Raw genomic sequence first — 27,257 nt, 5'->3', positions numbered from 1 at the left:
AGAATGAAAAAGGGAGGAAGAAAAGCTTTCGAGATAGAAAAAAAAGGAATAGAAAAGAAAAGAAAAACGTGTTCAATGAGAGAAAAATGTATAACTTCAAGTTCATATTTTCTTTCTCATTGAAAAATAAGAAACTTTAGTAGTATCGTACAATGGTTTTCAGTAACAAGTTATGGCGCTACCTGTGCTCTATACTGGGCAATACTCCAAAAGGATCATTCGGACGGAAACGTTGCGGTTCCGAGATGACCACGAACAATGTCGCCGACCTATCGGTACTAATTCGATTTCAGAATCTTTTTCCTTCCGTTCCGGAAAAAGACTGGTTTCGTTATGACAAATTTATCCGTGCTCGAATACTTAGGATATTTCGAAATAAAAAATATATACCTATGTATTTATATATTATATATATATATACGCAGTATGTATTACTCTGTGAAAATTTATCAAGAACGATTAATCTTTCGAAATAAAAAAATTGATCGCATTAGTTGGAGAAACGATTTCGTTTTAGAATTTGTGTAAGAGTTTCCGATCAACGTCGTTTTCGATTCCACCTTAAGGAAGGTGTAGCTTTGTAAGAAAGAAAAAGAAGAAAAAAAAACGAGAAAGAAAAAGAAAAAGAAAAAGAAAAATGAGGAGAATGGTAGAGAAGGGAATAGAAACGACAGGGAGATGGATGACGGAAGAGCCGGCCACCATTGTCCGGAAGTGTTGTTCGAATACATCAACCCCTTCCCAAACCGTTTAAATCGGATCGGACGAAGTTCGTCCACATCTTCGGAAATCGTACGACAACTCTAGTACCATATCCCTTGCCGCTCTTTCTATCGAATCGACAGTAGTCACACCATACGCGTTGACAACTTCGATATATGTGTGTGTGTGTGTGTGTGTGTGTGTGTGTGTTTACATATATACCGCGAATTCCTGACGATCCATTCCAATAACTCCTAAATTCTTGAAAGAAATACGTCGATTGAAAGTCACTAAAGTTGTCTCTTCGAAAATGTTTTACGATAAATTCGAATGGACAAAGTTATAATGACGAGTAAACGTTTATGTATATCGAAATTGTACAATTTTTCTTTGAAATAAATCTCAAAGAAACTATCCTTTTAAATATTATTCTGTCTCCCTCTCCCTCTCTTTCTCTCCTTCTCTCTCTCTCTCTCTCTCTCTCTCTCTCTCTCTCTCTCTCCTTCTCTCTCTCTCTCTCTCTCTCTCTCTCTCTCTCTCTATCATTATCTCATGATTTTGTTCAAATAGAAGATCATTTCACGAGCTAACGACGAAGAAACTTTATCCTATGAGAAAAAAAAGATACAAAAAAGTAAGCGTGAATTCATTCAGACAGCACACATCCAAGGACGTGTTACCGGATCGAGAGTTTCCGTTTTAAAAGTCTGACCCGTCCTTGAAGAACTGTTTACAAGAATACAAGATACGAAGTAAAAGTTTATTCGATATTTATCGACAAGTTTTTTGCGAATGAAGAACGGAATATGCATCTCGTATTCAACGAAGATTCAACGCATTTTCTTCTATCGTTTTGCATTAACGATTCGAAGAGGGAATCCTAAGGGAAAAATAGAGTTTCGAAAGAAGTCGTTAAATTATCATCGGCACTCGCCAAAACGATCGAGCCGTATCCCGTTACTCGAATATTTCCATTCGCATAAAATTCGAATTCTACGTTTGAGGACGCCATTGATCTACGTATGTAAATCTCAGAGTCTCTAGAAAATGCTAATACTGTTACGTGCTATCTCGTAATTTCTTTCAAAAACATCTCCTTCTCCCTGTATAAAAATGGTTAAGCTTTTTATCGTACATGTAAGTAAGTAGCTAAGTATAGATAACTATACACATTATATTGACTCAACTATTATATTTTCCACGATAACGAGTCATTTCCTACATGCAAAAGTTCTATACGAAAGGACGTGAGATTAGAAAGATGTCGTTAATGGCTAATCTTTAAACATGTCGGTATACGTTAACGCGATAAACGGGAGTTAACATTTTCGAATCGAAAGGTAAAGGAAGTCTCGAATGAGCTTATCGTTAAATGCCGAGACGAATGGTCGCTCGTAAAGATTAGGGGAGTTAGTATAAAAAAAAGAGAGAAAGAGAGAAAGAAAGAAAAGCAAAAAAAAAAGAAGAAAAGAATTAATATTCGAGAACACGCGAACTTGACACACGTAGAGGCATGCACGAGTTTTAAGAGCGTTATCTCGCGTGCTCCGACAAGGTCGAGAACCTCCAAGAGCGATCGATGCTTATGATACAGTGTGTTTTCGACACGTATATGTTTGATGATAGTAGCCAGTGAATAATTGAAGTGCGACTTCAGGGGGTTGCTAATATCGCGCGAACGTCATGTTTCGAGCGTGTACCTACTTCTAACTAACATAAGTCTAACCAGTACTAAACTTATGAATAATAAGTATAAGAGAATAGAACCGAAGAGCTCTATTTATGTACGTTGACATGTTTAACGATAAGAAGCATTTAGCTTCGTCTATTCCTCTATATCCTTAAAAATAGTCTCGACATCGTTTTCGTTTATCGTCGTTATAATAAAAACGATCGTTAACGCGTCGTCTTCTTCTTTTTCTTTTTTTTCTCTTGAAGTCCAATTACATAACGGACATATTACATATGCATGTATACGGTTTCTCTTAATTCCTTTAAGATATTTGACGAATCGACGAAATAAAGCAAATAAGACGGACAGAGAATTATCTGCAAATTAGACGACGATATCTCTATTCGAAATATCAATATTATACTTTTATTAAAGAGTGAATTAACGACAGAACGAAGCGAACCGAACCGTTCGTTCCGTCAAATTCCCTCGATACGATTTCGACACACGTTGGTACATGTTTCAAGGATTCAATAGCGTGCGAACGACGATTTTTCGATGCACGAAAATGGAACGATTCGGTAGACGACATTTCCCGGTGGGAATAAATTTGCACGAAACGCCGTTAATTAGAATTCGTTATTTGCACAATCGAACGCGCACGCTCGAAATCGATCAGAACTTTCGGTGCAACGCGCCCGTTTCTCGCGGATTAATCGAATTTCACGTCGATCGTGCATAACGAATAACTCGATGGACAGAGCGAAAGAGAGAGAGAGAAAGAGAAAGAGAGAGAGAGAGAGAGAGAGAGAGAGAGAGAGAGAGAAATAGAGAGACATAATGATACAGATGAAAAACGATTAATACGATTTGTAATCGATATTCGAGAAGATTATTGAGTTAAACGATCGGCTCTCTCTCTCTCTCTCTCTCTCTCTCTCTCTCTCTCTCGATTTTCTATCCCAAATTTTAAACATATTTTTACAATTATTCTAATATATACGTAAATCAATGATCACACTAAACCGACGGATTGACATAATTCGTTCGTTCGTTTTCGAGAACGTATAAGTTGACAGTTCGTAACTGTTAAACGAGAACACGTAGACGGATTATTTCGATTACTCGCATCAATGGACATTGCTTTTACGGTTGATACAACCAGCAAAAATCACCCGGATCGTTCGATTATCGTAAGGGATAAAAAGAAAAAAAGAAAAGGAAAACAACAAAAAGAAATTCAAAACGTTAATCGGATTCTATAGAATAAATTTAATCAAGCCTGTGTTTTGTTCTAATAAAGATTAGAGAAGATTTGAGAAATAATGATTCCAGATTATTGGAGATCTTCCTATCCATTGTGTAACATAATTACGTGATAACCATATGCGGCTTGGTCAACGTGAATCGGTGAACTCGATCGAGACTTATCGAGGCTACTATGGCAGATAATTTGATTTTCGATCGTGGGATTGGTCGTACGTGCGTATGTGCGTGCATCGCCATAAACGCGCGCGCGAACACATACACATACACATACACACACACACACACATTGCCTCGGGAACACACTATTGCCTGCTTGATGCTCGCTTCGATGTCTCCTCTCTACTCGTGATTTTCAACGTAATTCATTCGACACGGTATACACGGTATAGATAGATAAGTACTACTTGTATAACGTCGATATATAATACTAACGAATCTATTCGTTTCATCGATCAACGGAACCAAAACGTTGCGGCTTTTGTCGGTTAAAATAATCGACGAAATTGAACGACGAATTGAATAACGCACGATGATCATCTGTATCATCTATCGACGCTCTCTGACTTTAAACATTCGATATTATTTTGTCATTAGCATTATTTTCTACGTTTGATAAATATTATACGATTTTAATTCTGATATTATACCACGTTGGATAAATATTTTTTCAATCATTCATTCAACCTTTTTACCTTTTAACCTTTTTGCTTAAATATGTTTATCCCTGATTTTGATTCCAGAGGATACCCTCTTTTTAGACTCTTTCATTGAATTCTTTTTTATTTTTTTTTTTCTTCTTCTTTTTCTTTTTTATCCGACATAACATTCATTCGAATCGAATTGAAGAGAACCGCATTTCGCGAAAGCCAATAAACCATTTTAATATACTAACGTCTGATAAAAAGTAGATAATGCGTACCGTGGTAAAAAGTTACCTAGACGTGTTTCCTCGATGCGAACACTAGACAGCGTGATATCGATATCGGCGTTCACGAAGCACGTGGTTCGTTCTTGTCGACTGTCTCCGAAGGAAATGTCCGACCTTGCACAAGATATCGAATGTGCGTCGAGTCTGCACTTTGTATCGATCGTTTTCGATCGTAGACACACCGAAAGACATTTTCGAGTAAGTAGATATGTATTCTTAAAGGATCGTCTTTCCAAAGATTTTCCACTCGTTTTATCGTTGATCAGATTGGATCAGAATATCAAAGCGATATCATTCGTAAGAATGACTCTTTCTTTCTACGTTTTATCTATAATTATTTTAATTAATCGACTATAACGTAAGTTAATAAATAAAACGCACACACGGTATTAATCAGACGATACGAATGATAAGAACGAATTAATAGTATTGCATGTTCGTAACTCGAACAAGCATCAAACGCAATTCCTTAATGAGGCATTTGCGTTGACTCTTATCGTGACAGGTTTCCTTGTTCTATCGAAAGGGTCGATTCGCGGTATCTTTTATCTTTCCTTGATTTATGAACCTATAATTAGAACCGTGCTCCGAACGGCCTCGGATACGTATCGCGTCGGCTCGTCTAAAAGCATGCTTGCAACAACGACTTATCTTCGATATCGCGTCCTCTTTGTTATTAAACATCAATGAAAAGTAAACATTCGAGGTTTATACCGTATTTAACAATGACGAATGAGAAACTAAGACGAGTCGAACAAGTAAACGAAAAATGAAAATTAAATAGGAAAGGAAACAGAAAAGAAAAAAAATGTCAATAAATTATATATCTTACACGAGCTTCCACGTGTCTTCAAATAATTCGTCTCCTTTGATAGACGTATTAAAATTTGAAAGTTTGTTCGTTGATAATCCCGACAAAGAAACATCATCGTGTCATCGATCAATTCCCATTGAACGAAATTATTTTCGACCAATCCAAGTTTCTTATCAATTTATTTCCTCGTATAACCATCTTTTTTTTTCGTTCACGCACGGAACAAGATTATTTTTTCACGCGTGATTCACGTAATGGAACGTAACCATCAAAGCCATCGAACTCTCGACGTCGGGAAATATACCACGTTTTAATCATGTAGATATCGTTTCGATTTCGTTCTCACAAGATACCACCGACAAAAAAAAAAGAAAGAAAAAGATAGACAGAAACAAAGACAAAAGGACGAAAAAAAAACAAACTGAAAACGTTTTACGTCGGAACTTAGAAGGAAATAAAACGTCGGACGTATTTGCAACTTTTCCATACGCATCACGAGCAACTAAAACGATAACAAGGACGACGACGACGACGACGACGACGACGAGACGATGACATTGACGACATTGACGATATTGACGACGACAACAAAACGACGTGGAAGAAGAAAATTTTTTGGTGAAAAATTTGTCGTGAAAATTGTCGGAGATTCCCGGAATGAAAAGCGCCATTTTCAAGGAAATCCCTGTAAGCGACGGTGCGGCGAATGGTGCGGAGAGAGGGGTGGGTCGTCCCTGGAAAGCCGTCAACCAAATACATAGCTCCTTCGGTGTGTAGATGTCTACGTGTGCGTGCTACGTAATGTGCGTATCCGTACATATATATATATATATATATATATATGTATCTATGTGTGTGTACGTGTACGTGTGTGCGTATGTGTGTCTACTATACACCCACTGATTTTTACGAGTTAACGCGTTGGATCTTGTTAGACGATCGAAGTATTACGTTGAATATTTTTCGGAGAGAGGAGACTCGTGAGATAAACTCGTGCGGTTGGCTTCTAGTAAAAGGAGGAACCGCTTTCGGGACTTACGTGCTCGATGCTGGACAGATGGGCCGTGACTGACACCCCCGGTGCCGCCACGCGCCCTTCTCCGCGCCGCCCTCCTTACCACCCTTCGCGATTGATACGCTACGGCGCAGGTCCGCAATTGGAGTCTTCTTTCTCTTTCTCTCTCTCTCTCTCTCTCTCTCTCTATCGTTCTCTCATTCTCTCTATCATTCAGAATATACGTATGTTTGTGTAGTATATATGTATGTCTCTCTCCCTCTTTCTCTCTCTTTCTGTATCTATCGTTCAGTGTATACATATAGATATATATGTCTACATGTTATGTTTCTATATCCCTTCCTCTCTATCATACCAATGTATATGTTTCTCTCTCTCTCTCTTTCTCTTTCTACAGCCGAATGCCAGCCGAAAGGACATACAGCGATCCTGTGTACGCGCAAGGACTCGAGGCCGCTTAGGGTGAACGTCTCTCGATTAGCTTCCCTTTCGTTTAAGGTTCGCCACTGTGAGTGAGGTCAGTGTTGGGTATTCCTTCCTTGGTTTCGTTTTCCAACCGTAACCCATTGCGATGGGGACCTCTCTCATCGTATATATTATGAATTATATATGTACATAATACTATGTGCTCTTGTTTTATCTTCTAATGGTATTACGAAGTCGATCATCGATTATTACAGTTTTCTTTTCTTCTTTATTCTTCTTTATTTTCGTTTAATAAGAGTCTCCAATCGAATTAATCATTACGATATTGATACGAGATGGTAAAATGCTCCATTTTTTATTGATTTTCATAGGATCATTTTTTTTCTTTTTCTTTTGCTTTTTCTTTTTTCTTCTTTTCTTTTCTTTTTACTTGTTTTTACAATGACACGATAACATTTGACGAACTCTCGTTATCATCTTAATCGATAGATAAATTGGATTAATGGGTAAAAAACAAGTTTTTGTCGTCTTTGACATAAGGAAGCGATAACGGTCGGATCTTGGCGTGATACTTTACTCTTAACCCATGCTCATAGCCACAAATTGATATTCGCGGTTTCCACGTTAAACGATACTCGTGAAATTGCGCGAAGTAGTTCAGGTCCGTCACCTGTCAGCTCAGTTATTGTAGATACATTCATAGATAGATAGATACATAAATACGTACATATATACCTACGTATATACAGACATTACCTGTCGACGGCTCTGATTATACATAAATACGATCTACCTGCAACTTCTGTACATAGCGTGCTCACGAACATGCACGCGGATTATCAATTCGAGGAACAAATTGATTTAGTTCGAGCTCGTCGTGTAAATCGTTCTTGTCTCCTATGGTTTTCTACTGACACATTAACAACAAAAAAAAAGAAAAAAGAAAACGGGAAAAAGAAAAGAAAAGAAAAAAAACAGAAAATAAAAAATGAAAAATCGACCATACATGACTACGTAGTATTTCATTGTTAAACATCTAATAACTCCTTATCCACATTATTGATTAATTTAATAATAAAAATCTTCGATTTAATCTATCGAATTAATTTCGAACGAGCTACATACGTCTGCTCGTGATTTCGTAAATTTACGAGCATGGCCGGGGCAAGACGTTGCTTCGCATAACCGTTCTACCGTAAATTTAACGAACCGATAGTAATAAATCTTAACGGATAAGTGGTCCTACGTCAAATACGCTTGCGCGTATATTCATATGCATACACGCGTTTCCGTGTTAATCCCCGTAATACGAAATTACTAACATTCGTCTTCTACCGAAATACGAGCTCGGTGCACGAAAACGATTCAATCGTTTCCTACATTACCAAAGGGAAACCGATTTTGAATTAGTCAATAAGAATTTCGATAAAACGAATATTTATTCGAGATATTCATTCATTTCGATAAAAATTAATATATACACGGTTTAAAAGCAAAATTATCGACGTCCATCGTTAAATAAATCGCGTCGCGTGAAGCAACAACTTTGAATTATCGATTTCGGAAATTCCCTTCGAGAAGTCATCACCGGTTAGTCAGTCGTTTAGAACACAACGCACACGCTTTACGAATAATACATGTCCTCCTCTCTGACGAAGGACAGCACGTCCCTGAAAACGTAACTTTCCTCTCACAATACCAAGCTTCCGCAACTTTTGTTAAACTTCCTTTTACTACTATTGACAGCTGTCAATCGTAGAACGGAAGTGACGTATCTAATAAATGACAGTACTGATATACGAACCGAGTCTTTCTCTCGAATCGTTGAATGTTTCTCGAGAGATACTAATAAAGATAGAACCTTACATTTCCAACCAGTAAGTACTCTTGTTAAAATAAAAATCCCATAGATAATATTTACCGGTCTGACACATATGACACTTTTCTCCTAACTCAACGAATGTTTCCTATCGTGCTGCCAAAACAAATTGGCACGTCGTGCATACCCTTCCCTTCCTCTCTCTCTCTCTCTCTCTCTCTCTCTCTCTCTCTCTCTCTCTGTATATATATATATAGGTATATTCCGAAAAGACGCAACGATTGTCCAGTTATAAAAATCGTACACGCTACTGCGAATTTATCCTTCAAAAATTTCGACCCATGGAAAATAAACGACGCACTTTTTGTATCATTAATTTTTCTCCAAAATCTCGAATATCAGGGAATCTTTCGGTCGACGTTAAAAATATTCGAGACTCCATTCGCTTCGCTATCCAGCCTGTCATATATACCTGCATGCCATAAAATTACCTTTGACAGTTTTCTCGTTGACCTGTCTAAAACAGATCCTAACGTCTACTTTATGTGTCTTATTCGTCGAGTACTTGGAATAGAAACTCACGAGTTCTTGCTCCCTTTCCTCGGGCACAACTACTAAGATTAGGACGGACACACACGTAAACGAACTCGAGTAGAACTTTGAAATCATCGTATGGGGGATGGAAAAGAGGGAGAAAATTGTTCGCTTGGCACGGATAGCGAGGAAATTTCGAAGTATTGTTCTTCGAAGAAATTTAAAGAATTTTCAAATCGAATAAAGAAACTACGAATATGGATCAACGATCATGATAGAATAGTTCTCACAAAGTCAACACGAACAAGCCTTTTTTTATAGCTAATGAAATAACTAATGATGACAATTTTAACGTTCTACTCAAAGTTAGGTATACCTCAAATTTACCACCTAGTAAGTATCTGTGTTAACCCAAAGAAAAAAATGATCCTTGCTCGGACAAAGCCAACCGAAACATGGAGAATGGTCAGGACAGCTCGACCATTGTCCATTACACCGGGCTCGAACTCGGTGATCCGAAACCGCTAACAAAACCAAACTACTGTGGCCGACCTAACTCCTCGGAATCGAACATAACTCAAACGTAAGTTGAATCAACTGACTAATTAAATATTTTCTTAAATATTTAATTATAATTACGACCTTATCAAAATGCAACAATTTTCTCTATCTTACATTATAATCAAATCGTTATTTCAATGATGCCTAAAAAAAAAAGAAAAGAAAAGAAAAAAAAGAGAAAGAACAAATTTTTATAGAATGAATTTGATATTTCCACAAATGCGATATCATTGAAAAGAGATTTTAATTATAGAAAATCTCTTCCTTTTTTTTCCTGTTAATATTAATTAAGATATATCGTCCATTATCGATATCGTATTATTATTAATCCAGCTGTCATAACGTTACTTTTTCAATGCCATATGTGAGCATCAATGAAATCATTGTATCCTTTAACATAAATATAATTTAGTACTAACGCTTATGTATATATCTCACCTCGTTGAAAATTTCATTTCGTTTCATCCTATATATCTAGTTCGGCTCGCATAAACTTCGACGAGAATGATTTTGTCCTCGTTATATAAAATTAGCTTTTTTAATTTCTAAAATCGTTCGACCGAAGAAAGAGAGAGAAAGAGGGTGGGAAAGAAGTTTGCTTTTCATCGAGAAATGAATTTATCGAGATTATATTTTATCTTTTAAAAAAGCACATCGTATCTATCGTGAAAAAAAATTCCATATTTATCATACCTAAACGTATTTATAATTAACACGAATAAAGAATTTTTCCCTATCGTTATAACTATAAAGCTTCGAAGAATATATTTTTTTACTCGACGAATTTTTCTTACGTTAAGTAAAACTTCGCACTATAGTAACTATTTCCGTCTACTAACTTAAACTGTGTATATAAAAATTTCGTCTGTATATAAAATTTCTAATTTCATATATAAAAATTTGCACTTCGCCGCAAGAATAATTTTTCGAAAAGTATTCCCCTTTTTTTCTGAGATACACGAAGGTAACTCTCATAGATGAGATTAAATTTAGTGGGCAAGCTAAACGCTCGCGTTTACGTTAGCGTTCCTTTCTTCCATGGATAGTAGTCTAACGTAAATGCGAAATGAAAAATGATCCGTGGCCTCGTTCTCGTCTCAAAGCGAAGGCAAGCACGTCGCTCTCTCAATCACGTCGTGTCGGAGCTACTATGGAAAGTCCGTTTTCATCGACATTTCACGAGAAGGATCGCTCGGAAGTAACTTCGACGATGAAAGCTCTTCGTCGGAGAAAAATTTGTTCAAAAAGAAGAGAGTATCGATGAGACGCTTGTTATATAGAAGTTGACGTTGCATCGAAGTCTAACGGACAGACATTCACGAACGATCATTCGACGTCACGTCCGTTCTCATAGAAAAATTTTTATATTTTTTAAAACGAGCTATGAATTAAAAATAAAATCACAAAAATTTCGATTTGATGTTTTGATTTGTGTGAAAGAAAAAAAAAAGAAAGAACAAAGAATATAACGAGTAATTTCTATGATTCTTTCTTTAATAGACACTTCAACAAACGTAACGCTAAAATTTGTAGAGCGTATAATCGCTCGTTCGTTATTTTTTCTTATCAACGATAATTGCTTCCATTAAGCGGTATATATTCTACCTCTTGCGATTTCACGTCAGTCTATGTATCTACTGTATCTTTTCGAAAGTTCACCTTCGTTTATCGAGAACCTAGACCAGTAATAATCTCTTTTCAAACTCGATCATTAACGAGAAATAATCCTCCTATTCTAAAAGTAGTTCTAGGGTAGTTGTAAGAGTAGACGATTAGTTTCGAACTTCTATTAAAGATCTCGCAGATTTTTTTAATTAAACGTTTAAAAGTTTGAATTTATATAAATATTCATTTAACCAGTAAATAATATTATATTCGTTTGATGTTTATTATATCATTTTGTGTGGAAATTTGTATATTTAAATAAGAAGCAAGTGCAAAGTTGTAGATAAATTGAGAGATATTTCGCAAAGATTTAATTACCATACCATAACTTTTATATTACTACATCTTTGTATACTTAAATGAAATATATATATATATATATATATATATATATATATATATATACACATAAAAAATTTAACGATAATAAACTTATGTTATTTCTTGTAATATTGTGTAATATTAAGATTACATAACGGTGCCAACCGAGTCGCATACGGTCTTCAAACACGTTGGTTAAGGCAAGGTACGAGATATGTCGGACTCGTATCACTTGCGTCAGAAAACGAGAGCTTTCAACGACTTTACCGACGGAATATATTTACCGAACGAGTTTCGAATCGCCTTGCTGACCTTGTATATTTCAAAGAAGTCGATAAAGTGCATTCTGTTTTATCGACAATGAAATGGTGCAGTGAGCTTTCGATAGAACGTAAGCTTTCGGTGAAAGAAAAGCTGTGACTTACCGACGGAACATGAGCTTCTTGTGCAGAACGAGCCACTTACCTATAAAACAGAAAACGATGGGTTAAGAAGTCATTCTGATAAAAGTTCCATCACGTTGTCGCTTCTAATGTACTAAAAAGGCTGCTGCATCTAATGATAATAATGAGGAAAGAGAAAGAGAGAAATAGAGATATAGAGAAAAAGAGAAAAAGAGAAAAAGAGAGAGAGAGAGAGAGAGAGAGAGAGAGAGAGAGAGAGAATCACAAACGAAGGACTAGAAACGAAGTTTTAATAAAGATCACTAAACTATCGGACCATGCGATTGGATCTTCTTTCTTTTTCGTGCATTCGTGATGTCTCATGCCAAGCACGCGAAGAATAAAGGAAAATAATGAAAAATATAGAAATAATAATAAAATAGAAAACAAACTATATATATATATATAATATATACGTAGAGAGAGAAAAAGATTTCGTATATCGTCAGACTCGGTATCGTCGTATTCACCCACTTCAACAATTTTCGAGCACCCACTCGAAAAATTTTATTCTATAGCAAAATAATCACAATCCTTTTTCGCGAAACTATTCGCGAATGGAAAATAAATTTCTCGATAACTAAAGCGTATTCTATTTAAAAAAAAAAAAAAAAAAGAGAAAGAAAAAGAAAGAAAGAAAGAAAAGAAAAAAAAGAAAACAAAAAAGAAAAACAAGAAGTAATTTCATGGCATGATTACTCTAATATGATCGTTCAACGACTAAAGGTACGCTAAGAAGCCTTTAGACAACGTCGTTCCTCTAATTAAAAGTGACATTAGAGATAAAGAGTGGCCTAAGACATTTCTTTTTCCTAATTTCTAACTTGATCGATTCGCAAATGGCATTCTACGCGCTAATTAGACGCCTAAGGTGCCTTTTTACAGATAATAAAAACTGCGAGTGTTGTGCTTGAAGAATTATACCTGCACGACTGCTGGCCCGCGATGTGCCTGTACAATAGAAAAAGACAAGAAAGAATATTATACAGATAGATAGAGTAAGAATAACTGGAAAAGATTTGCATAATTAGATATGTACCCTATATAGATGTGGGAGAAAGAAAGAGAGAAAGAGAGAAAGAGAGAAAGAGAGAAAGAGAGAGAGAGAGAGAATCAATGTGAGAAAGAGAGAGAAAGAGAAAGAGTGAAGGATTGGAGAAGGAACTAAACAAGAGACATGGCGCAATATAAGTAATAATATTAACATGCATTATGGTAGAAACAAGTAGAGAAATCTGCGTGAGGTCAGACGTGGAAAAGGGATACGAACGTAATGGATGGATAAACTATACAGTGACGGTGATGTAAGAAAATTTATGCAACGTTAGTAATCGCGAATGTGTATATAAATATTGTGTGTGTGTATATATATATATATAAAAAAATAAAAGATAAAAAATAAATAAAACATAGAAGGATCGAAGGGGGTCGTTATTATTAACTTATATCTAAACTTACACAGATACACGCTATTCCATCCTTCTCTCGACCTTTCGATTTTCTTATCGTTAACGTTGATTCTCCTTTATCTTTCCGCATATCGGCTAATTACGAAAAGCGTAAATATATTATAGAAAAAAAAAAAATAATAATAAGTAAATAAAGCGGTAACAGATTTCAGAATTACGATGCTACGAAAAAGGATATACGTTTATGAGACACCTATCGATCACGAAAACATGATCGATCTCACTTTAAAGTTCTAAAGCGACACGACATATCGCACGATGTGCGACAGCTCGATGAGAAAAAACTTTTTACATATTTCGCCTACATGAAAGGAAGACGAGGTGTTATCATAGAATTGGATCTTTTTTAAATCTAATCCTGAAGAAGGCAAAAGAGAGAGAGAGAGAGAAAGAGAGAAAGAGAAAGAGAGAAATGATAGGATATACAGATATAGAGATAAAGAGAAGGAAATACGTGCGGAGAAAAAGGAAAAAGGAAAGTCTTTTTCTGTGGTTCACGTGATTTTACAAAATTTACGAGAACGTAAAAAGAGAGAGAGAGAGAGAGAGAGGACGACCTCAAGATCCTTGCCGATGTTCCGAGAATTTCCACTCTATATTCCGCACACACTCGAAGTAATTGGCTACGAACCTTGGCCTCAGTGTGTTCGTGTACTCGATTCAAGGAGCAAAGAGGAGAAGCGTCGCGAACACGTACACGTGTCTACCATCTTGGTAAAAGCTATATATATATACAGAAAGGGAGAGAGAGAGAGAGAGAGAAAGGGAAGATATTGCTATTGTGTAATACGTAGAATGTATGCATATAAATTTGTTTGACGGATATTATACCTAATACGAATGGTTATAAATTTCCGAAGAATCCACGAACGAGCTCTCAAACTCGTACGAATGATACGAATAAGAGCTTTCTCTCTTTCCTATCGTAATACCAATAACGTAAATAATCAGTACCTATAATCATCGAGTTGATTTCGATGTAAAGAAGAAAAAGAAGTGAAAAAAAAAAGAGAAAAAAAATACGACAAACTACGATACCTATGAAAAAAGAAAGAAAGAAAAAAGAGAGAAAAATATAAAAGAGAGAGAGAGAGAGAGAATAAAAAAATTAACTTCCATGAGAATCGTTAATAACGATATCTACTTCATTTCTGAGAAACTTCGAAGCCGAAGTAGAAATAATAAAAATTGAAAATAACTATGATACCGAGAACGAAAGAGGATTAAAGATATTGAAAAAACGGAGATGAAAAGATTCGTGCGTGTTACTCTGAAAAGGTTGACTTCTCTATAGAAATTCATTTCCTCGCGTAACTTTGCAAACGCGCATATCCTCACGTTGATGATCGATGCATCATCGAACTACTCTCGGAGGATTAAACGGGATGAAAAGAATTTGAAAACACTTTTGTCATAGTGTTCGCCGTTACCGACGATTAAACCATTTATATGAAAAATTTTAACTTCGATCATCGATTTGCTCACCTCGTTTCCCTCATATTCTCTTGTTTTATATATATATATATATATATATATATATATATATATATATATATATATATTTATTTATTATTCTCTTTTCTATCTCTTCGATTTAATCGTTTTCCAAACGAGCACATCATAACGAGAAATAACGATGATGAAATACCCAAGCTGAACTTTCAGCTTCCCCTTAAATATACCTGCGTTTTCGTTTAACGAAGTAGAACCATAGGAATTCCAATAGTACGTGGATATTCCGGAAAAACTCGACACGTGTACCATGGAAAACTATAAATATTTCATCTTCGTATAATACCGGACAAAAGAGGAAAGAGAAAATTTTGACTTTATGACGAGAAAATATTTTTCTCATAGTTATTTAAGAAAGAAAATCTTTATCTAAAAAATAATTCTTCTACTTGAAGCTTTATATCTTGATAATATGTTTCTTCTTTTCCTCTTTCTATACGCTGAAATGAAGTTTAAGAATTCAAATGGATAACAAAGAGAGAGAGAGAAAGAGAGAGAGAGAGAGACAAAATAGAAAAATGAATCTATAAAAGCAAATGCTAAGTAATTGCTATTGTCGATATGAAATTCTTTTTCTTTGCGAATTGCAAGCAAACTGGAACAGATGTTCGTCAATTTTCTACGAATTCTTCTTAATCATTCATTCGATTTTCAATGAATTAACTATATAATCCCCGTTGGGAAGAATCGACAATTAATAACATCAATAATTGATTCGATCTACTAATTTGTATTATCGAAATAGAATATCGAAAAAAAAATTGTAATAAAATGAATCCAGTGATTTGATCCTCCTGTTTTGACACTAATGGAACCAATGCACTTAACATCGTTCCATTGATTTTACGTGCCGCATACATCCGGGAATCGCCATGGAAACCGACATTTCCCTAGGAAAACGTGCTGTACATTAAATAGCTTCGGATATTCCTCAAACGATATCTATGTGTACTTAATCCCATGGAAACATATATTATTTGCTCAATAAAAACACACATATATATATATATATGTGCGTGTGTGAATGTGTGTGTGTGTGTGTGTGATTATTCATTTACAAATTATTCATTATCCGTTACAAACGCTTGTCGATAATACATATTCACGATATTTACAAAAAGAAAATAAATAACTAAATAAATAAAACAAGAACAAATTAATCAAACAAATTCGAATGTTTCTTATTTCTTTCGAAATATCTTTCGTTATCTTTCGAACATTCTTTTATAAGCAAACATTAGTACTCCTCGAAAGATTCTTTCACCTCGTTCAATCTGTGTAGAGCAGTGAAATTAAATTGCATTACTCGGGTAAGTATCCTTATACGAAAGCGAACGAGGAAAGAAAATTTCCGCTAAAACAAAAAAATTTAGAGAGTCAGAGAGAAAGAAAAAGAGAAAAGGAGAGAAAGAGAGAAAGAGAGAGAGAGAGAGAGAGAGAGAGAGAGAGAGAGGAGAGAGGCTAATTCTGTCATTTATTATCGAGCAAAGTTTTGTTCCTCCACTTTGAAAATCTAATTACCAACCAAACTCATCCATATCATGGTGTACATTCCTTCCTTCGAAATACATCAAGAAAATACTTTTACGAAGATAGATGGATAGATAGAAAAGTAGGTGTATCTTACAGATTCTCTACTATAAAATAAGAAAAAGTTACGTTAGATAAATATAGTACTCGACGTAATAACTCATGCGTAAGTTAATGTAAAAGTTAGAACCCACTCTTGAAAGTATTATTCTTAACTAGCGCGTGCTACCAAAGTTTTCGCTAAGTCACTTCTTTCAGTTTCTCTCTCTCTCTCTCTCTCTCTCTCTCTCTCTCTCTCTCTCTCTTTCTCTCTCCTTCCCTCTTATTATTGTTTTTATCAGAAACTCGATGAAATATTATTACGAAGAACTTTCTAATTATTTCGACTATGGTCTCTTAACTAACGACCGTAGAAAATTTGGTTGAAAGCACCTTTCATGGTTACCGTCGTTTCAAAATTTTCATTTTTTATTTAAAAAGGAATATATATTTCTCAAGTTTTTATAGATCGTTTCATAAATGTTCGCAGAGAGGACATTAAAAAAAATGTTTTCTTTCTTTTTTCTAATTTCTAAAGAACTCGTCGTACTCGCGTAAAAAAATAAACGTGATTTTATACAAAGCTGCTCGAGAAAGTTGGCTTTGTCGTTCGGATGGAAAGCTTTCTTGCACGCTGAACGATCTGAACTCGTAACGGAGCGAGGATTATCTATTGTTAAAGGTCGACGTATACCGATATCTACGCTTTAAACGTTGAGAAAAAATTCTCCTCCTCGTTGCCCGTAACAACGGTTATTACTCTAGAATCATTGCGATTACTATTCCATTTTCCATTCTCACTTTGTTCTTAATCTATCGGAGACGTTATCTTCTCTCACATAATTATACCACGTTCGACGTCTCTATCTATCTCAGAGTCACTTATCGTTTGCTACATGTCACGCCAATATAGTTACCAACGTCGTTATTAATATTAATGACGTCCGTTCGAGTATAAATAATATTAATTACCAATAATCGATGACCCCGAAAGATTAATTAACCGGTATCGGTTAAGTAGGTGAAAGCAAATTTTACATTTTGAAATACGCTTGTCCTTTCGCTCTTTTGTAAAATTCTCTTTGATAAAATAGTCACTGTAATTATTTATAAAATTGATCGTAATGATAAGGAATTAATTACGGTATCGTTCAATTTTGCGATCGAACGATCTAACTTTGTACATTTTCTTCTTTTTTTATTTTTCCTTTTCTTTTCTTGTCTTTTTCTTTTTTTTTTGCTTTTCTTTTTTTTTTTACATTTTTTTCCTTATAAAATAAAAGGAAGACAATACCTTAGAGGTAGGATTTTATGAAATTTCTAAAATTATTGCTTGTTCGTGTCTATCGATGATCCAATTTTATCGCTGATTATCTTAAAAAGCTCAGCAAAAATTCTTCTTCGTTGAAGATGGAACCTGTTCGAATCTTTGAAATCCAGGATAGAACGATAGGACTTTCGCGTAACCTTTGACATTAGGTGCCCCACATAAACGACCTAGATCCCCATGGCTCGATCAACGCAATTTCAAAGAAATAGGTATGGCTTATAATAAAAGCAAATAAATATAAATTCATTCGGAGATATCGTTGAATGAAACGATAATTATTCATGCATTATTACTTTATTCGTGTATGGACATCGTAAAACACAAAATTTGAAAAAAATATATCGAGCTATGCGAAACATATTCAAGCGTATTTTTTATAATTAAAAAGAAAAAAAGAAGACATTATTTCAAAATTATATATTAGATATATATATATATATATATATATATATATGTACACTTCGATTATATAAATTCAAAGTATCAAGAGTTTCGACTTAAAGAAGAAGATCTCGAAATAAATACTTGTTATAAAAAAATTTTTAAACTTTTCACATCTTATCGTCCAAGGTATCGAATTCAAGTAGATAAATTTCTAGAAAGTTTATATCTTTTTTTTAATTAATGTCATTGTTGTCAAGGACGAAGAATGAAAATCGAAGATATAAATAAAAAATTAACGTGAACACGGGGGTGGAGATATGGGTGGGGATAAGGAGCAAAAAGAATATAGTTAAGCTATCTCTAAACTCAAACAGCAATGGTTGCAGAAAGATGCGGGAAGTCTCCTTAGCAACAAGGTGGAAACCGAACTTCTCGCACTTCTCTCAAATCGACCGAAAGGGTAGTTCGTTATCAGAGCGTAAGGGGCGAGTCTATCGAGCGACCACTGTACACACTAGAAGAACTTTCTAGAGAATCCTTCTGTAAGAAAACGATGCGTTTAAAGAGTAGTACAAATTGACAGATCGTTACATTCAACGATTGTATCGACGATGAAATCTATTCGATCAGTTTATTTTTATAAAACGTTAAACGTGAAAATTGTATTCCTCTCACGAAACTTATCGACATTACATGTCTTTCTCTTTGCATCCAACTAATTTCACTTTTTCTTCTTATTTTGTTCGTTTTTTCTTTTTTTCTTTTTTTTTTCTTTTCATTTAGCACAAATTGTTATTCCATGCGAAAGCAATTATTTTCTCTTTCTCTCTCTCTCTCTCTCTCTCTCTCTCTCTCTCTCTCTCTCTCTCTCTCTCTCTCTCTCTAATATGCTGAATCTTTTTATATTCCCTACATACAACAAATACCATCGCATACAGATTTAAAAACCCACCTCATTTTCCTTCATTCCATTTTCGTTCCAGCTTTACTCACAGTTTTTTTGCCCGCTGCAACTTCACGTTTTCTTTTCTCGATTATCGGTTTTGTACCGCCAAACTTTACCTTCGATTAGTTTTTCCCAAAGAGAACTACGTCGAGAAATTCAAAGGCATGAAATTTTCATCGATTGCGACCGTGGAAATAGCTTCTTTCTTTTTTCTTTTCTCTTTTCTCTTTTTTTCTTTTATATATTTTCTTCTCCTCTTTTCTTTTTTTGCTTTTCATCGTTCCAAAATAATGCGAACGAGTGGAAGCAGAAAATTAATTTACAACTGGGACACGTTTTATTCGGGTATAAAACTACAATCGTAAAGCGAGTCGGCGATTGTTGGTGTATTAAATGTTTTGGGAAATGGGCGGGCCGGTGATATAGTACAAAGACTAACTTTAGTATCGTAAAGTCTCGCCGAAAATTCTCATCATCGGCCCTGAAAAGTTTTTTATTATGTCATTTATATGAGACGTCTACGTTAGGATCTACGTCGGGATCTACGTAGGATCTACGAGAAAATACCATAAAATTTTCCGCTCTTCATTCTCGACGGTAACAAGAAAGGATTTTGTTTTTAGGATCGAATTCTCATGCCACGGTTTTCCCTTACGATCATCATCATCATTATACTACGTTTATATTAAAACGATAATGAAGTTTCTACGTGAAACTATAAACCTTCATTATGAATCTTCAAAGGTTCAATTCAGAATTCACGCTTACACTCTCGTGATTATAACTTTGGTTCGGTAGCGAGTATCGATTTATCGGTCGTATAGTGAATTATCATTTAAATTGGATACCACAATTGCTTTTCATCCGTCGAACGGTTCGAACTAACGGACAAATATCATCTTCTTGTTTCTAATTATCTTATTGCCATATCCTTTTATAGATTTTATATGACCTTCGTTCGAACAGATGTGGTAAAAGCTCATCGAAAATCCCTTGAAATATTTACAAAATCCGTTTTCCTAGCTAGAGAAGAGATTTTCGAACGAAGTAGCATGAAGGTCTCTCTCTCTCTCTCTCTCTCTCTCTCTCTCTCTCTCCTTCTATGATGTATTAAATTCTAACAAAGTTATTAGAACTTACAACAAAGCCAAGGACGTTATTGTCCTAGATTCTTTGCAAGATGTAACGTGTAATTCAAAAATAAAAATCGAGAAAGTACTTTCTCGATAAAGATAAAACATCTCGCTCGGAGAAATCATTCGCAGGATTAAAAGAAAATTTGAAATTGATCGTGTCCGACTGAAATGAGATTGAACGATATTTCGAAGAGGGAAAAAGATAATTGGACGACCTTGGAAATGAAACTCGATAAAGAAAGTATCTCAAGACAATTGCAAGGTAAAAGAATCAAAGAAAGGCGAATGAAGTCGATAATAAAAAGAGGAACAGAAAAAAACCAAAAGAGAGATAGAAAGAGAAAAAGAGAGAAAGAGAGAGAGAGAGAGAGAGAGGGGAGGAAGAGAAAAAAGGAAAAAAAAACTATTGGAAACTGTCACTCGTAGACACATCTGCTTGAGATCAACAAGATTTACACAGTTTTAAGTTCATCCCAAGGACTTTTTATTCCCTGGTAACCGATAATACACAAAAGGAGATAACTCGATGTTTCCAAGATAAATCGATGTGACTACTTTTTTACTCGGGGACGAATATTTAAGTAAGCTATGTTGAAAATTCTCTCGAAAGGCGAGAGATCTCTCGCTTACGAGTGACGTAGGCCTAGCAACAGGTGGGCCGCGTTGCTTCGAAACCACTGTGCTGATGCTTTAGGCCGTGCAGCTTTAGGCTCGTGTATAAACGTTGTCTATACCATCTGATCCACTTTTTCCTTCTTACATATTCCCATGAAACGAACGTTACGAACGCTCGCTAAAAGGAAAAAAAAAAGAAAAAAAAAGAAAATTTCTTTCTTTCACAACGCATCTTTTTCCTCCCTCATTACGTTCTATAATAAATTATACTACTATCTTATTTAAAAGAAACCGACAAGCTTGTTGCAACGCTTGTTATTTTTCATTATTTGTGAATTTATTATTCGATATTTCACCGAAAGAAAGAAAGAAGGAAAGAAAAAAAAAAAAGAAAGAAAGAAAGAAATATTATACCTACATAGCCAGAATGATCCTAGAGAAAATTTGTATTTAAATCCTCGACCTCTCGTATCTCACGATTTTTCAAATGGTCACGGAAGTACTCTTAGGAGTAAGGAAAAGAAATGGTAGGTGAGACGTTAGAGGGAAAGATTTGAAACTTCGCGAGAGAGTCGTCGCCTAGCAGAATACGTGGAACATGAATAATTCATCGAACTTCAACTGGAATATATATGAAAAGAACAGGATTATTTGCCGCTAGGGCGTGATGTATAGGCTTGTGATAGGAAAGACTCTGACGTGGTCTAATAAAGCGTCGCCTTTAAAGGTATCCAGCTGCAACAACGTCCAGGGAATTCATTCGCCGACACTTTTCCACGAGCTTTTCGCGGAAAACTCGGCAAGTAATTGCTACGGAGACGAGTTAATTCTCCAATTTCCTTTCTTTCCTTCTCTTTTCTTCTTCTTCTTCTTCTACTTCTTCTCCTTCTCTTTCTCTCTCTCTCTCTGACTCGTTTTTTCTTTCATTTTTTGCAACGTCCAGGTCGTCAGAACCCTTTAACGTTCCCAACATTTCCTTTAGCAAAGCTTTTATGCCTAAAAGCTTGGTAGGATTTAAAATAGTAGTCTTACGTTATCTCCCATAGCAATAAAATACTCAGAGCTCGAAGAGCTCTTGGAAAAGAGGGAAAAATCTAATGCACGAGGTATTTCAAAGTAGAAAACTGCAATTTCAAAGAAAGCCGCCTTTTCTCCCTGAGAGAAATGGCCCCAGAAAAGAGATACTTTTATCTACGTTAAACCGAAATGACCTTCCTCTACATCTATGAATTTTGTGATTACATTTTTCATGGACTGTTTCGTTGATCTGAAGAAATAAGACAGAGATGGATAGATGGAGAAAGGGAGAGAGAGAGAGAGAAAAAGAGAGGTAGAGAATTTTATTGCAAAATATTTTATGATTCTTTTTTTGTTTTTGTTTCTGCATTTTACATTGTATCTCATTATTTATGTCTATATCTGTATTTACGTATCTACGTGCACGACGAGATCATGCAATCGTAAGCCAAGCCTCAACCTTTTTTTTCCCTCAACTAATGAAATTAATTAACACGATGGAAAAGAGAGGACTCATTTTCTGAGAAAAGGTTAACACTTTGCAAACGCGTCATTCGAGTTTTCCCCATTTCGTTTTTCCCCTTCAGCTTATTAAAACGTACAAGCCAGTATATTCTCTTATTTTCCACGAAGCGAACCAATGGTATACCACAATTATACATATAAACGATTTCATTATTCATCTGGATTAGACTACTGGCTGTGCGAATTATGATTAACGTTGAAAAATTACCGACGATAAGATAAAGCACAATTTAAAATATAATACGTTTGTTAGCTCTTAAAACGAAATTAAAATAGATATTATTTTTACCGGCATGCGTATATATTTGCTATGATTAAAAAAATTTCTAATGGAAAAATTTTTGTACATCGATTGGATATATTCGAGGATAATTAGAAAATACTTTTTAACGTTGAATAATGCGAAAAGAGAGAGAGAGAGAGAAAAGAAAGGAAGGAAAAAAGATAGAGAAAATGAAGATTACTTCTAATAAAAAATTGACTCGACTCCGCAATTGAGAAAAATGAAGGAAACTTCATAAACTCCGTTACGGTTATCGTTTACTGCTCCATTAGCCTTTGACACTGTCACACATTGGCGTCCTTTCGGCGCCACTTTTGGCACGAGAACACAAGAAAACCCGACAATTCATTGCGACGAACGACTACGAGAACGAGGGGATTGTCGCCCGTTGAGCGATCAAACGTTTAAATCGATCCCTCCCACGCCAAAAAAAAAGAAGAAAAAAAAGAAAAAGGCAGAAAAAGAAGCAGAAAAAAAGTAGAGAGAAAAAAGAAAAGAACACGTCCCTCCATTATTTACGATAACTCGATTCATTCGTTTTTGCTTCCTACGAACAAAACGTTCGCGTGCGTATTAAGGAGGATTGCCAAGAAATTCTGTGTCAACGGTCGTTGTTAATCTTTCGAGTAAAAAAATAGAAAAAAAAGAGAGAGAGAGAAAAATAGAGAGAGAGAGAGAGAGAGAGAGAGAGAAAGAAAGAAGAAGTTTCTTCGGTCAAGGAAAACGGCTAACGAATGATCGAATTTAATCAATTTGACTTCGCCTATCTTTTCCTTTCCCATGATCGTCCCACACAATGTAATTCCCGTTTAATCCACTTTAAGTTTTATACGAGAACGAACAGGCACTTATGTAAAACGATAAATCAAGGAGAACTTGTTGCTCTTAGTTTCTCATCCCCCTCTCCCTATGCCTCTTCTCCCTTTCCCTTTTCCCCCCGCATTAAATTGCAGGTACCCTTTCGTTCCGTAATGCGCAACACCCACGCGAATCGTAAGTTTACAACGAGACGATTCTTACGCTCGTAGATCTATCCATCCAACCAAGGATCATTTCTTTCTTTCCCCTAAGGGCGATATTAAATTCTTAACGAAGACTACTACTCGTTTTTCACTACACTTCAAATACTACCAATTCGAATTTCTACGATCTTCTTATTCGATAGGTCAATGGAGAATTCTATTTTATGAGATATCTTTCGTGAAATTCTCTCTCTCCCTCTCTCTCTCTCTCTCTCTTTCTCCCTTTCTTTCTCTAACTCTTATAAGTCGAAACAAATGTAACGAAATGTTATACGTCGAACAAAACTTTAGTTTGTAGGTACTCGAGTTCTCTCATGTACACGGACACGAAAGAGCTTTTGTAGGTTAGCGATAATGAAATGCAAGGATCATGTAGCCCAAGGTGCAAATTAATTTACGGAGAGTAGCTTGGTTCTCTTCAAGGGTCCTTCCACGTTTGCTCTCTCTATTTACCCTTCTCTTTCTCTCTCTCTCTCTCTCTCTCTCTCTCTCTCTCTATCCATTCATCTATCTACCTATCAATTTATCTATCTATCTCTATCGTTCTTTCTTCGCTCGATTAATCATCAATGATCCACGAAATCGCATTTTCTCGAAACTAAACGACATCCGGATTGTAATTTCACGAGCTTCGAATAACACAACGGATTCCATAGAACGCAGGAATGCTTTTGATAACGCACTACACATGCTAGACCATATCGACAAAGGGAAGCTAGAGTGGGCCGAGCAATTAACGAATATCGAAACTATTTTACGTTATATTTCAATAAACCGTAGGAAATTTCAATAAACCGGAGGAAAAATTCAATAAACCGATCGGACCGTATTGACACTTGAACCGAAGTTCCAAAGAAATAATGAATTAAACGATAGAAAAGGAAATATTTATATATAAACTTTTAATAATTCTGCGATAAGCATCGTTGAACGAACTCGATGAAATTATATATACGTTCAGCTACATCACCCAAGTTCTTCCCTTGTTTTGTTAATATCTTAACAATGTCCAACGAAAACTAAACTTCCAGTTAATTAAACTTAATTCCTGAATGGAGTTCGTTCTTTTCGAGTTTAATTCGCGCGACATTAGAATCCTCGAGAGTACGAGAGACAATGTTTTCTTTCTCGTTCCTGAATAAAAAGAAAATAAAGATAAAAGTGCAAAACAATTTGATCACTGATAAATTACGCTTTATTACCCGGGAACGACAAAAACGATGATCGTTCTATCGATTCATTTCGTTACGTAGGAATACATTAACTTAAAGTACTCGAAAATGTTTTACGTTTCATTTTACATCGTTTTCTCGACAATTTCTTAAAGATACACACGTATCTCTTATCTCTCTAGTCCTCCAGTCACGATTTTCGAGGATTTTTCTTTTTCTACGATACCGAAAAAGGGCGAGAGGAATATAAAAAGGTTGAAAGAAAAAGAAAGAGGTGGAAGAAAAGAGAGAAAATCCAATCAGTTGTCCTTGTCCTTTCCTATTTCTTTCTCTTTTTCTACTTTCTCTCTTTTTCTCTCTCTCGGTTATCCATAACTTCGATTCCTTGGGACGAAGTATATCCGGGAATGAGCCGTGCAGTTACGCTCGGAAGGGAATCGTTCTTCTTTATTGCCTTCTAAAGTTGCACGTGCGAGGAAAAGAGAAAAGAAAATGTTATCACGGTCGAGGCGAAAACGGATCCATATCTATAGACTTATACGATGAAAAAAGCTGTATATATATACATATATGTCTGTATGTATGTGTGTGTCTCTGTGTGGATATATATATATATATATATATGTATGTATGTATGTATGTGTATGTTCTACGATAAAACATATAAATGTTTTATTATTTTATGATCAAAGTTCTGCAACAATTACGTTACGCTCAAGTCCTGAGAGTTTCGTCCTATCGATCGATCCTCTCACGAAACCCACGAGTCCCGCACGATTTTATTTTAATAATTACTATTAAACGTCGATGGACGATGAGAACGACGTCACAGCCCTGTTCTCTCTCGGCCATACTCTCTCGCTTCGATTTTTCCTCCTCACCGTGGATAAGGTTAACCGTAAATAAAATTACTCTCGCCATTCCCGCAAAAAGGGAAATTCATAGTGCAACACAGCCTAGAATATTCTCATTCGATAAAATGATATTTAAAAAAAGCAATTACTTGAAAAATTCGATCGCCTCGACGTTAACTCTATTCGTTGAAAATAATTTTATCTGTTCATTCGTTCGTTCGTTCCTTCCTTCCTTCGTTCATTCGTTCATCCGTTCATCCGTTCATCCGTTCGTTACAATATTCGAACACGTTTTACACCGAACACTTTATTGTCACCAAGCGAAATAGTTTCGCGTACGTAACAACGATCGATTCGATCGGAAACGAGTCGCCACGGTCGACTTCATTTCGCGAACGATGAAACTCGATTCGCTTCGAAGAGTCTTCGAAACGACAAGAAAGCTCGAACTCGAGTAATCGATTTCTCTCTCGTTGGACGTTTTCAAACGATCGACTTGTCAAAAGCACGAACATCATTGTTGTCCGCGAAACCGGACACTAGCATTACCGTGGAAACTCGATCTGCGCAATGAAACGTCTCTCTATGATTGGTGGCAACATAACCGCGCGAGATTCGTTTATTAAAATGACTTTCTATGTGAGAATATACGCTCGGATGCACGCAATAACGTTACGAACGATCGTGAGATGGCCATTTCCACGTAATTAACCATATTCCGTGAACCATTAGATCTTTCTCTCGTGTTGGAATAAAATCGCTTATTAAACAAATCGATCGAAGTCAACGTTGCATGAAAAATTTTTTACTTTTTTAAATTTCTTCCTAACGTGCTAGCTCGTTCGTATGTTAATCCACGGATTTATTCGGTTTTTTTCTCCTTTTTTTCCAAAAAAAAAAAAGAGGAAAGAGAAAAAATCGAAAGAAATTATTTTTTTCGTACAAAATGTTATCAAAATTTTTTATAAAATCACGACAATGCATTACAATTGTAAATGAGTAGTCAATTTATGATAAAATTTATACATCGCGTAAGTATCTGGTAAATAATTATTCTCGATCTGTTTTAAATTCACTAACGCGATAATTGCTAGAGAATTTTCAAAATCTTATCGTTTAAAATACTTTGCATCGTAATTATAGAAAATTGTAGCTTGATATCAAAGAGACACCTACGATTATGTATACAAACTTTTTAAACGAAAAACTTCTACTTAAGATCATTAACGACCTAACACTATATTTTGTCGTTCT

General features: G+C 35.5%; 1 protein-coding gene across 6 annotated transcripts in view; it reads right to left on the bottom strand.

Annotated features, from left to right (window-relative positions):
* Positions 1-27,257, bottom strand: part of LOC127065041 (neo-calmodulin-like) — a 99,160-nt gene that overhangs the window by 61,673 nt on the left and 10,230 nt on the right. For 2 of the 6 annotated variants that reach the window (XM_050996872.1, XM_050996875.1), the window contains exon 2: positions 13,094-13,120. The exons of 2 other annotated variants lie outside the window; for them this stretch is intronic. In XM_050996872.1, the coding sequence (XP_050852829.1) occupies positions 13,094-13,120 (27 nt within the window). Of the gene's footprint in view, positions 1-6,424; positions 6,522-13,093; positions 13,121-27,257 lie in introns of those variants that run through there. 2 more of the 6 variants (XM_050996871.1, XM_050996873.1) reach the window with 2 other exon arrangements.

Source organism: Vespula vulgaris, chromosome 7 (assembly GCF_905475345.1).
Source record: "Vespula vulgaris chromosome 7, iyVesVulg1.1, whole genome shotgun sequence".
NCBI lineage: Eukaryota > Metazoa > Arthropoda > Insecta > Hymenoptera > Vespidae > Vespula > Vespula vulgaris.
Note: the sequence above shows the minus strand (reverse complement) of the source record. Positions and strands in the feature narration are given on the sequence as shown.